Below are 12,644 nucleotides of genomic sequence, written 5' to 3'. Positions count from 1 at the left end.
AGCTCTCCCCACTGGAGAGCATACTGCCACATCGCCACCCCCATCGTCGCAGCCTTGAATTAGTTTGGTAAAAAGACAGCTCAATATCGCTACGCCGCCTACCTCGGTACCGCAACACTCCTAGGAGAAAAATTCCAAAATTTTCAATCATGCATATAGCCCCTGAGACCAACTTCAGAACAGATTAAGACACTTGCATATATATATATATATATATATATATATATATATATATAACACTCACAAACACATATAAGATGCGTTAAATATAAAAATTTAGTAAATTATCCTTACCAAATTGGGTCAAAACATGTGCATGGATTCAATAAATATTATAATCCTCCTCTCCTCAGGAAAATATTATCTTCAATACTTCAAACCTCAAATCAATAAAACAGATCGAGATATAACTGTCTTATTTCAAATTATTTCTCTCAAGTAGCTTCTCTTTCTATTAAGTGCTTTTGCCGTACCTTAACGATCGAGATATATTTATTTATTAATTTTCTAACATCATATGCCAGAATTCTTTTCGACTATCCTCTATAATCAAATTATGATGTACCTCAAATTTATCTATAAACACTCGGCTTCTAGAATCGGTTTCTAGAATCATATACTCATTTTCTAAGATATGACTCATTGAATAAATTGTGAACATCAGACATATGTTCTAGCAACGGTAGCTTGTAGGCATATTTCTAATCATTTCAATTATTTCAAAAAGGTCCAATATACTCTGGACTGAGCTTCATTTCTTTACAAACCTTCTTATGCCAATTATTGGTCTGATATTTACATATAAAAAATCTCCAACTTAAAATTTCATAGCTTGATGCTTGTCATCATAATAGTATTTTTGCCTGTCATGTATTGCTTTTAATCTATCTCTGATTAGTAGATCTTTTATGTAGCATTAACAATCAAGGTTGGCCCAATTAGATTCCACTCACATTTTTGACCAGGACAATGGCCGTGCAAAGCTTCGTAAGGGGATATCCTATTCTTAACTGAAAACTATAGGCAAATTTAATAAGAGGTATATCCTATTCCTCTTTCATCGGAGGATTGTCCTGATACTCAACCTTATCACATAATCATAAAATGATCTTTATTTCCTTTGTATTGGCACCTTTGAACTAAAAGAAGGTTAGTCCATTCAAACTCAAGCTATTATTAGTATGACATTTTAACTTTTCCTATTTTAAATTTTTTATTAAAAAATCAAGCCCAGTTTACTTATTTATTTTTATAGAGTGGATCTAAATCTCTTTTTACCGACTCAACATCTAACACAATAGGAGGATGTACCATGGTGTATGCTTTTTGCTGATGATATTCTTCTTGTTGATAAAATTAGAGAGGGAGTTAAAGGTAAACTCAAATTATGGAGGTCAAACTTAGAGTTTAAAGGTTTTCGTTTGAGTAGATCTAAAATCGAATACATGGAGTGTAATTTTAGTAATAATAGATCTAGTGGGGGGTTTGTGATTTTGAGCGATCAAGTCATTAATCAGTGTACTCATTTTAAATATCTTGAGTTTATTATTCAGAGTGATGGTGAAATAGATGGAGATATTATTAGTATAATTCAAGTTCGATGGTTGAAGTGGAGAAATGCTTCGGGTTTGTCGTGTGATAGAAAAGTACCACTCAAACTTAAGGAAAAATTTTATAAGATTGTGGTGAGGCCTGTAATGCTTTATGGTGCAGAATGTTGGCTATTAAAAGAGAAGCATAATATTAAGTTAAGTGTTGCTAAGATGAGGATACTCAGGTGGATGAGTAGATTTACTCTTAGAGACATGATACCAAACGAGCATATACGTGGGAAGGTTGGATTAGCTACAGTGACAGATAAGATAAAGAGAGTCGCATTAGATGATTTGGTCATGTAAAACGGCGGCCTTCCGATGACCATGTTAGGAGAATAGATGTATTAGATTTGACCTATGTTAAGGAAGGTAGAGGTAGACCTAAAAAGACTTGATTAGAAAATATTAGAAAAGACATTTCTTTATTAGATTTAAATGAGAATTTGCCTCTTAACATGAAATAATGGAGAAAAATGATTCGTGTAGCCGACCTCACAAGAAAGAACATCTGATAGAACAAGAAAGAACATCATATCGACGTTAGTAAATATTTCTATTTTTTATCAGATAGGCATAAAGAGCTTCAGAGGAAATGCTTCTATTTGCCACCTATCAACGCTAGTAGTGACATATAGACCACACCACATTAGATTCATTGTTCGGATAAGTCTGATATAACATTCTTATTATAGTTGTATAAAACATTTTGGCTATTTGGAATTCAAATGACGCCTTTAATTTGGCGTGATCTCTATTGCATTGCATAGAATGCTTCACGAATAGATAGATGTTCAAAATCAAAATAAGTAACTCCTTCATTCTAGCTTTAAAATGCATTTTCTAAAATTTCAGTGATATCCCCTACTTTTAGTACAATCCGTGCGACTATAGAATTTATTATCAAACAAGTATGCAAACCTTTCATCTCTGCACTGCTCATTCTATTTCAGATTACAAAGAGAGCAGCTACATAAACTGAATTTTGAAGCCTTTTTAGAAGACTGACCTTGAGAACGAAGTATGGAAGGTTTGAAGAGTAAATTCATAATTTCAAGTAAGATCGGCAAGTTTTTTGGCAAAAATACTTGGTCAGTTAAGCTTTCTAGACTACAAAATGGTATATTTAACATTTTTTTTTTGTATATTTAACATTACTTGGTATACAGCTTGTTAAAGTCCATTCTTACTATTTGTATCTAAGAGATAAGTTCATTGCCGCATTGCAGCCTTTATGAGGTGGAAAACTTGCTTGCATACAAATCTGTAATAGAACATTGAATTTAAAGATGCGGGCCAATCTAACACGTTGGAATAAACAAGAAGAAAGACAGAGCGGGCAAAAGGTTTAAAATGTAGTTGGTAGCAGGTATGGTAAACAGCAACTCGGTGGATAATTAAAAGAAATTGTCATCAGCACAACTTCTGGATGGAGAAATGAATACTAAAAGCTGGGAGATTTGAACATACTTAATGTTGAAGGTGTCCAAGTTATGAAGCCTAGTTTTTGTCCCATGTAGAAAGTTCTCATGTATCGACTTCCATGTTAAGGTTTTTGTGCAATAAACACAACGGAAATAACAAAAATTAGAAATAACACAGAATACAGAGATTTACGTGGTTCGGCAAAAATGCTTACGTCCACGAGAAGGGGATGATGATTTCACTATATTGAAAAATGATAGGATTATAATTAGCTCTCAAACTCTCTCTTCCTTTCATACATACAATATAATAGCCCTCAAGCCCTATTTAATTAAAGATTTGAAATAAGATTTAATAAAGAAAGTATAATTAATGCAAAGATCTAATCCTGCCAATTAGATATCCCAATCAGTGCACTAATTAAACCCCTAATTAAAGCAATCAAATCTTTCCTAACTAATGCATCAATCAAATTTCCAATCAAATCCCTAATAAAACCTCCAATCAAATCAACTAATTAGGAAAAAAATCAACTCTCTAATCAATTACATAAATTTGTCATCAAAGCTTTCCAAATAAAGTTTTAATTAGATTTGAAAATAATTATAAATCAACAATCTCCACTTCATCTTTTACTTCAGAAAGTGGAAGATGACAAACCAGATTCCAATATCAAAACAACTGCACCCACATGATTGTGTAGCTACCCCCCCGCCCCCCCCCCCACAAACCCCACCCCCCCCCCAAGGGACAACCCTAACCCCTCTCCCAAGGGATCTAGCCGAGCATATTTCTTCAAAACAAGTGGACTATCAGTCACGAGTCCTACACCACTGCCATGGTGAATGCATCTCCAAGCCTGCATCAATTGTGCCCTTCAGATACCTCAGGATACTCTTCATAGCTTGCTAATGACTTCTTCATGTATCATGTATGAACCTACTCAAAATGTCAACTGCTTGTGCAATATTTGGATCAATCTACTTCAAAATTAGATTCTACCGTGCTACAGGTGCCAAGTAACTAAGGGCTTAACCACTGCTAAAAACACATCATCATAAGCAATCCCTTCCCGTTGTGCATAACCTTTTACCTAATCTTATACTGCACATTAGCTCCATGAGATCCTTTCTTCTTTGCACGCATCCATTTGCATCCAATAGCTTTTTTTCCTGAAGAAAGCTTCACCAACTTTAAAATAGCGTCATTCTGAAGAGACACCATTTCTTCATACATAATCCCTCTTCCATAAATCACCATCATAACTGTCCACTGCTTTCTCATAGTGACTAGAAACTTCAGCCTCCGTGGAGAAAGTGCAAATGCAATGTGATCCCCAACTAAGCTGGTTTTGAGACATTCTGGCACCTGGACCTGTTCTTTACAATATATTCCTAAGCATGAATCTCATCCTCAACATCATCTTCTATATGTTGATTTGAAGCTGAATCAAGTACCTAGGTAGAAGTGATATGCCTCCATGGAGCAAGTGGAGTTACATCAAACTCCAACTTCTGAAGTGTATCTAAGGTTCCAGTAGAACTCTCCACCTGCTTTAAGTCCTGAGGCTTCAACATGCTTGCCTCGTCAAAAGTAACATTCCTGCTAATGACAATCTCCTTCTCTACCATATCATAGACTTTGAAGCTCTTGACTCCACACCTGAAGCAAATAAAGATCACCTTCTTTGCTCACGGTTCCAGTTTATCATTTTGAACATGATAGTAAGCTAGACACTCAAACAATCTCAAGTGCTTGAAATCTCTAGCAGGATATTTTGACCATATCTCCTTTGGGGTCTTCTTCCCAATAGTTGTAGAAGGCAGATGATTCACTAAGTGACAAGAATAGTCAATTGCATCAACCCAATACACTCTATCCAACCCAGCATTGGATAACATACATCAAACTTTCTCCACCAAAGTCTCATTCATCCTAACTATGTTTTGCTGCGGTGTCTCTCTAATAGTGAAGTGGTACTCAATCACAGATCTCTAGCAATCCTGCAAGAGTACATATGAAGTGTATTCGCCCCCAAATTCTGATCTAATACACCGAATTTTTTTTTGCCAGTCTGAGTCTCAATATACTTCTTTCAAGTTCTGAAAATCTCTAGTACCTCCCTTTTGCGCCTCATGGTGTACATCTAAACATATTTGGAGTAATCAACAACAACAGAGACAAAGTATCACCGCCCATTGAATGATGTTGTCTTCGTCAGGTCCCAAACATCTGTGTGAAATACTCTAAACTTTCTTTTGTACTATGGACGGCAGTACCAAAGGATACACGTGTCTTCTTGCCAAACATATAATGTTCATAAAAATTGAGCTTGCAGGTGATTGCTCCTTTGATCAATCCTTGCTTCACGAAAGCCATAAGAGAAGCCTTTCCAGCCTGAGCTAGCCGCATATACCATGATTTAGTAACATCAGAAGAATCATCAGCAATAGCAGTTGTTCCAATAATTATTTTTCCCTGAAAGTTGTAAAGTTTTTGGTGACGAACTCCTTTCAGAAAAAGCAGCGCTTCATGATATATCTTCAGAACTATTGCCTCAATGCCTATCTTATAGCCATTGGTCTATAAAGCCCCAACATATAACAAATTCTTCCTGATATATGGAACATGTCTAACATCAGTCAGCTCTCTCACAATACCATCATGCATCTTGAAGAAGATGCTCCCTACACCAACAATACGACAAGCTTAATCAATTCTCTTGGTTACAACACCACTATTAAGCTCCTTGTAAGTATAGAACCACTCTCTAGTGAGACACATATAAAAGGTAGCACCAGTATCTAGAATCCAACATGAACCATCGATATACAAACTCTGAGAAACTACATATAGTGATACATCTGAATCTTCATCACGCTCTTCCAAGCTAAGGCTTGCATCAATGGAAACTAGTTTTTCCTTCTCCTTTAGCTTCGGGCAATCTTTATTCCAATAACTAGTCTCTAAACAAAGAGTACACTGAATCTTTCCAAGACTGCATCCACTAGACTTACCCTGCTTATCACATTGGAGTGTGAGAGCCTCAATTGAATCCATCTTTGCATACTCCTTGTTCCAATGCCGGAACTTGTGATTCAATAATTCAACAGTCACCTCACCATAGTTAAAGATCTCCTCATAAATGAGTGTCATTGTGAAATTTTCGTACTCATCCGAGAGCAAATTCAACATAAAGAGTGCATTGTCTTCATATCCAAAATGTTATCTAGATTCAAAAAATATATTAATAGCTTTGTAAGTCATTCAAATGCTCATCAATAGTAATCTCATCTCTCATTTGAAACCTGTAGAGTCGTCTATTCATATGAAGACGATTCTTCACACTCTTAGTCAGATACATGTTTTCCAAGGTCTTCCACAGCTTCACAGCAAAAATCTCCATCATCACCCCATACTTGATCTCCTGATATAAACAATTTCTGATCAAGCCACAAGTAGGGTTGTCAATACTGGGTTACGGTTCAGTTTCAGGTCCAACCCTAAACAGACCCGACACCATACGGGTCAACCCGAACCCCAACCCGTTTTTAGAAACAGGTCATTATACCGAACTCGGACCCGACCCGCTTCGGGTCAGGGTCAACCCGACACAACACGTATGACCCGGAAACCATTAAAATTTGATTTTTTTCAGGGAAAGAAATATGATTTTTAATACAACAATTCAATAAACAGTAAAAGTGTGAAATAAATTAAAAAATATAAAATATAAACAATTTATAATTACATCAGGTAGACTGGTAGAGTTGAAAATAAAATAATATTACATATCATTTGGTCATTTACAAATACATAATCAAATATTGAACTGCAATATAAACAATTATAGATTTACAACAAGTTGATTTACAATATTACATATCAATTGCTTACAAAATTACCAAATTCTTGGAAGTTATCCTTCTGCGCTTCTTAATTACGACTGAATCATCATTACATGTATCATCAGATGCCTCTACCACATTATCTACAATGTGAACTTTCTCATTTTCTTGAATATAAATCTCAGGAATGGTATTTGAATCCTTCATCTATTGAACCAATTAAATCAAATTATACAAAGGAAAAAGGTAATAGCCAAGTATGATTACTAATTCAATATGAAACAATTACCTAAATAAGTAAATATCAAACCAACAAGATATTGACAAGTGCATAATAAGATTATAACTGCATCTTAAGTTCAAAATCCCTAACAAAACGAATATAAAAATGTGCAAAATGTGATGCCCTAATCAGTATTACAAAACCATAAGAGCTTCAAATTGGAAGGAAGAACCAAATAACTCAAAAAGAACACTATCAATAAGGCAGTGACCCAGTAACACAGAAAATAAAAAGAAAAAAGGCAAGACTCATACGTCATAAACATAACCGAAAGAATGTTAACATCAACAAGATTTAAGATATACTAATAGAGAAACAGATGAGACGAGGACGCAGAGCCGCAGAGTATAAAGCTGAAAATATTCGGGCAAAAGGCAGGAAGCTCCGCAAAAATGAGTAACCAAAGCTTGAGCGTTCCGCGTTTGAAGAGAGACGAACGATATTTCGACTCTCGAATGTTGAATACACCGCACAGCACAGCCGCTTAAGCTTAAAAGCCATAAGGATAAAATGGTAAATAGCTGGGCTGGGCTGCAAACTGGGTCGAACAGGGTCACATTCAGATTTCCCAGGTTGACCCAAATCTGACCCGTTTCGGGTCCAGGTTGACCCTAACCCTAAATTTTTTGGTCGGATTTGAGTCGGGTTTTTGGGTCCTGTCAAACATTGACAGGCCTAACCACAAGCACTCATAGTCATCTTCAGCCAATCTCTCTCAAACATCACCTCAGGACGTTCATCGCTTTCCAAAACTTCCTCCAGATTCAAAGAACACAACACATCCATCACCTCACATCGTCACATGTCAAAGTTTACTTTGCCGTCAAATTTTGTGACGTTGATTTTAACAGGATGTATAACCACCTGATGGATCTCCGCCTTCTCCATCATTAGATTGGATATATCCATAGTTCCACCAAATCTCATAGCCTCCACCAAATTGTAGTTGCCATATGACACTGGAATTGCACCAATCCAGCTTAGCAATAATTCAGAACAAAAATTAACACCCTTTGCTTGCTTGATTTGACCAGATGACATCTCAGAGATTTGCTCCTGTTCTTCAAACAACCGTCAGAAATCCCATCAAAATCTAGCTTATATGCCAATTATTGTGCAATAAATACAATTGAAATAACACAAATTAGAAATCACACAACAAACAACACAAAGAACACGACGATGTATGTGGTTCGATGAAGATGCTTACGTCCATGGGGAGGGGATGATGATTTCACTATATTAGATAATAATAGGATTACAATTGGCTCTCAAGCTCTCTCTTACTCTCATCCATACAATACAATAGCCCTCGAGCCTTATTTAAAAATTTGAAATAATATCTAATAAAGAAAATATAATTAATTCAAAGATCTAATCATGACAATTAGATCTCACAATCAATGCACTAATTAAATATCCTAATTAAAACCAATCAAATATTTCCTAACTGATGAATCAATCAAATCTCCAATCAAATTCTTAATTAAATCTTCAATCAAATAAACTAATTAGGGAAATATTGTGGGCTAAAATATACGCGGCAATAGAGTTATAATACTTCGTCTTAGCGTTGTACGAATATCCAGCTCGCACACAGAGAACACAAGATGTTTTACGTGAAAAATCTTGGAAAGAGGAAAACCCAAGGGGCCTTGCCCAGTTGAAATGATTCAACTAGTGTTTGGATATATTACAGTGGGTTGACTCGCCCTTGAAAGCGATCACATTATAAGTGCCAACCATATAGTTGAAATAGGGGTTAGATGAAAATTCGACGGTGCTTGGTGGTCAGGCGGAAGTCCAATGTCACTTAAACGTTCAGCTTTATTCAGTAGTCCAGCGATGGTTTGATCGAAGTTTGGCGTCAGACAGTGGTCCGGTGGAACTCCGAGCTTCAAATGGTGGTCTAGCGAAACTTCGAGCCTCAAGTGGTGGTCCAGCATAACTTCGGGCCTCAAGTAGTGGTCCGGCTGAACTTCGGGTCTCAAGTGGTGGTCTGGCGGAACTCCGGCATCAGGTGGTGGTCCGGCGGAACTCCGACATCATGTGATGGTCCGACAGAACTCCGGGCTTCAAGTGGTGGTCCGACAGAACTCCGTGCCTCAAGTGGTGGTCCGATGGAACTTTGGGCCTCAAGTGGCGGTTCGACAAAACTTCGGGCCTCAAGTGATGGTCTGGCGGAACTTCAGGCCTCAAGTGGTGGTCTAGAGGACCTACGACATCAGGTGGTGGTCTGGCAAAACTTCGGGCCTCAAGTGATGGTCCGACAGAACTTTGGGCCTTAAGTGGTGGTCTGGAGGAACGTCGGCGTCAGGTGGTGGTCCGACAGAACTCCAGTGTCAAGTGGGCGTCCGGCGGAACTCCAAGTCTGAAGTGGTGGTCTGACAGAACTTTAGGCCTCAAGTGGTGGTCTGGCGGAACTCCGTGCATCAGGTGGTGGTCCGGTGAAACTCTGGGCATTAAATGGTGGTTTCGTAGAACTCCAGGCCTTAAGTAGTGGTCGATGGAACTCCGGGCATCAGGTGGTGGTCTGATGTAACTCCGGGCATCAGGTGGTGGTCCGGTGTAACTCCGGGCATCAAATGGTGGTCCGGTGGAACTCCAGGCCTCAAATGGTTGTCCGATGGAACTCCATGCCTCAAGTGGTGGTTCGGTGGAACTCCGGACATCAGGTGGTGGTCTGGTGTAACTCCGGGCGTCAAATGGTGGTCTAGCGGAACTCCGGGCCTCAAGTGGTGGTCCGACAGAACTCTGGGTGTCAGGTGTTGGTCCGGTGGAACTCCGGGAGTCAAATGGTGTTCCGGCAGAACTCCGGGCCTCAAGTGATGATCTGGCGGAACTCCAGCGTCAGGTGGTGGTCCGGCGGAACTCTAACGCCATGTGGTGATCCAACGAAACTCCAGGCCTCAAGTGGTGGTTTGGCAGAACTCTGGGCCTCAAGTGGTGGCCCGGCGGAACTCCGGGCGTCAGGTGGTAGTCCGGTGGAACTCTGGGCGTCAAATGGTGGTCTGGCAGAACTCTGGGCCTTAAGTGGTGATCCGGCGAAACTCCGGGCATCAGGTGGTGGTCTGATGGAACTCTAGGCATTAAATGTGGCCCGGCGGAACTCCGGGCTTCAAATGGTGGTCTGGTAGAACTCCGACGTCAGGTGGTGGTCCAGCAGAACTCTGGGCGATGGTCGAGGAGCTAGGGGGAAAGAGCGATCTCCGACCTCTCTCTTGCTCTCTTGCTTATGGGGTACTTTTCAAGAGGAAGGAGGGGTCTATTTATAGATTTTCTAGAGTGTCATGACCCATAAATAGGAGGAAAATCAAAGGTAAATAAGGAGTGGTTTGGATAGACGACCGATGTTGAATCCCTTGATTGTGGATTGTTCGCTAAACATTTGAAAGTCTTAATGATGTCAGAATTTCTTGATCTTGGGCTCGTTGGATTCGTCTCGTCAAGCCACTCGATTCAACTATAACCATGTCACATTTGGAAACTGTTTGGTAATCCAAATTGTGGTTTGAACCTTGCAATAATGCTTCAAGCCCTTGATTTGGACCCATTTGAGCTCGGATTGAGTCGAATTTAGTGTCGTTGGGTTCATATTTTGGAGACGTTTAGTTCGACTATAAGTTGACTGAAATCGGAGTTTGAATGGTCACAATTTTAATTTCTGAAGTTCCAACCTGATTCTGCCTCGAGATTCGTGCTCGATCATGAAAATTTTTGATGATGTATCAACAAACAATCAACCCTTTAATCAATTATATAAATTTTCCATCAAAGCTTTTCAAAATAAAGCTTTAATTAGATTTGAAAATAATTCCAAATCAACAGTATGGAGGGTGGGGAGGCCCCCTATTGAGGGTTAACATTTACGAGTTCTTTCATTAAAAGTATTTTGAGTTCAATTTATTTTTCACTTGCACTAATTTTTCTTTTTAAAAATGGGGTGCCTTCATTATATTGGATCAAAGAAATTTTAGCTATAAAACTCTACCAAAAATATAGTGAACTTTATATTCAAAACAACATAATGTAACCATTAATTGAGCGAACATGCGTAAAGCTATTTATATGTTTTGTGGGTTTATCTTCTGCTTTAATTTTCATTATTTTGCCCTAAGTCATTGAATTAGGCCTTCTCTAATTCTCAACGTATGGTATTACTTGGGTCTTTACCCTACATATATGTACGGCATCTTTTAACTCTATGCATTACAGCTTCAAAAACAAAGGCTGATCTAAAAGATTTGCTCAGACATGAATATCTCGAAAACGAAGATGAATCAAGAATTCACATGGTCTAAAAGATTTGCTCAGACATGAATATCTCTCACAACTTCCCAAAATTCATTATAAAGTATCACAGGTCACTTGGAATTTTCCGTAGAAAATAATGGCTTCAAAATTCCTTTAATTGGAATCTATACCCACCGACGAGAGGAGAAAAATGTTAGCTCTAAAATGAATCCACGCTCAGCAATCAATCACACTAAAAAAAGGAGAAAAAGAGGGTAACAGAGATCGATCCGCGAAATCGATCCGCTCAAACTGATTAAGTCATCACTCAGAACTTTCTGTACTCCCTAACGACTTTCAAATTTCCACCTCAATAATTTACCGTCACCGATATAAAAGAAGAAAAAACCATAACCACCAAACGAATCCATTCCTGTTACCGCGATCTACCGAATAGCCATCGCCATTAAGCGACAACAAATCATGCTAAACCCGGAGAATACGAATAGAAACAGACTCCATCATTCAGTGTTATTAAATCGAAAACAAACATGACTCAATCATACAAATAAAAATAAATGAGGTACGGAAAGCAGATCAGGAGACGATAATACCTGAGGAACAAACAAGAGTGGCGATAGGGACCGATTGGACCTGTCCGGCGGTGAGCCCGGGATCAGCTCCAGCGAGCGCGAGCGGCGTGCACCGCCGCTCCGGTGATTAGCTTCGCCGTCCGATCTCTCATTCGAGTCGTCGCTGCCATTATCTATCTCCTCCTTATCGCTCGCGTTCCCCATCACCACGTCTCAACTAGGATAGTCCGCAGATCCGCTCACAGAGAATTCCGTATTTATAGAGCGAAAGAGCGCGATACGCGAGCTAGCTGGTAATACTTCGTAAATTTATCCGCGAAATGGCGAATGAATTTCGCCGCTGGGCAAAATGGAGACAGGAAAAGGTCGGACTGGTCAGCTGTTTATTTTATGCTGAGCAATAAATGCTAAAATATAGTTACTAATTATCTATTTTAAAAATATAAACAGAAAATGATGCAAAATGGTAAGTCATTTTGTTAATTTTAGATTGAATTTTAATGTCAAAGAATAAAAATATATTATTTTTATGCGTATAAAATATCATTGAACTTTATTTTTTATAATGATTGATTTTTTTTTTATATATAATGATTGATGTCATTGCCTAAGGCTAAAAAAATAATAATATGTTGAATTATAAAAACTAATTAATAAAATATAAATTTAA

At 38.3% G+C, this 12,644-nt stretch overlaps 1 protein-coding gene across 1 annotated transcript in view; it reads right to left on the bottom strand.

Annotated features, from left to right (window-relative positions):
- LOC110113524 (SNF1-related protein kinase regulatory subunit beta-1) overlaps positions 1-12,263 on the bottom strand; it is a 32,833-nt gene extending 20,570 nt beyond the window's left edge. The window contains exon 1 of the mRNA XM_020846151.2: positions 11,996-12,263. Within this exon, the coding sequence (XP_020701810.1) occupies positions 11,996-12,178 (183 nt within the window). The 5' untranslated portion in view covers positions 12,179-12,263. The remainder of the gene's footprint in view (positions 1-11,995) is intronic.
- Positions 12,264-12,644: the final 381 nt, after the last annotated feature.

This window comes from Dendrobium catenatum, unplaced genomic scaffold, assembly GCF_001605985.2.
Source record: "Dendrobium catenatum unplaced genomic scaffold, ASM160598v2 fragScaff_scaffold_1721, whole genome shotgun sequence".
NCBI lineage: Eukaryota > Viridiplantae > Streptophyta > Magnoliopsida > Asparagales > Orchidaceae > Dendrobium > Dendrobium catenatum.
The sequence above is the reverse complement of the archived record's forward strand: the minus strand, read 5'-3'. Positions and strand labels throughout refer to the sequence as shown.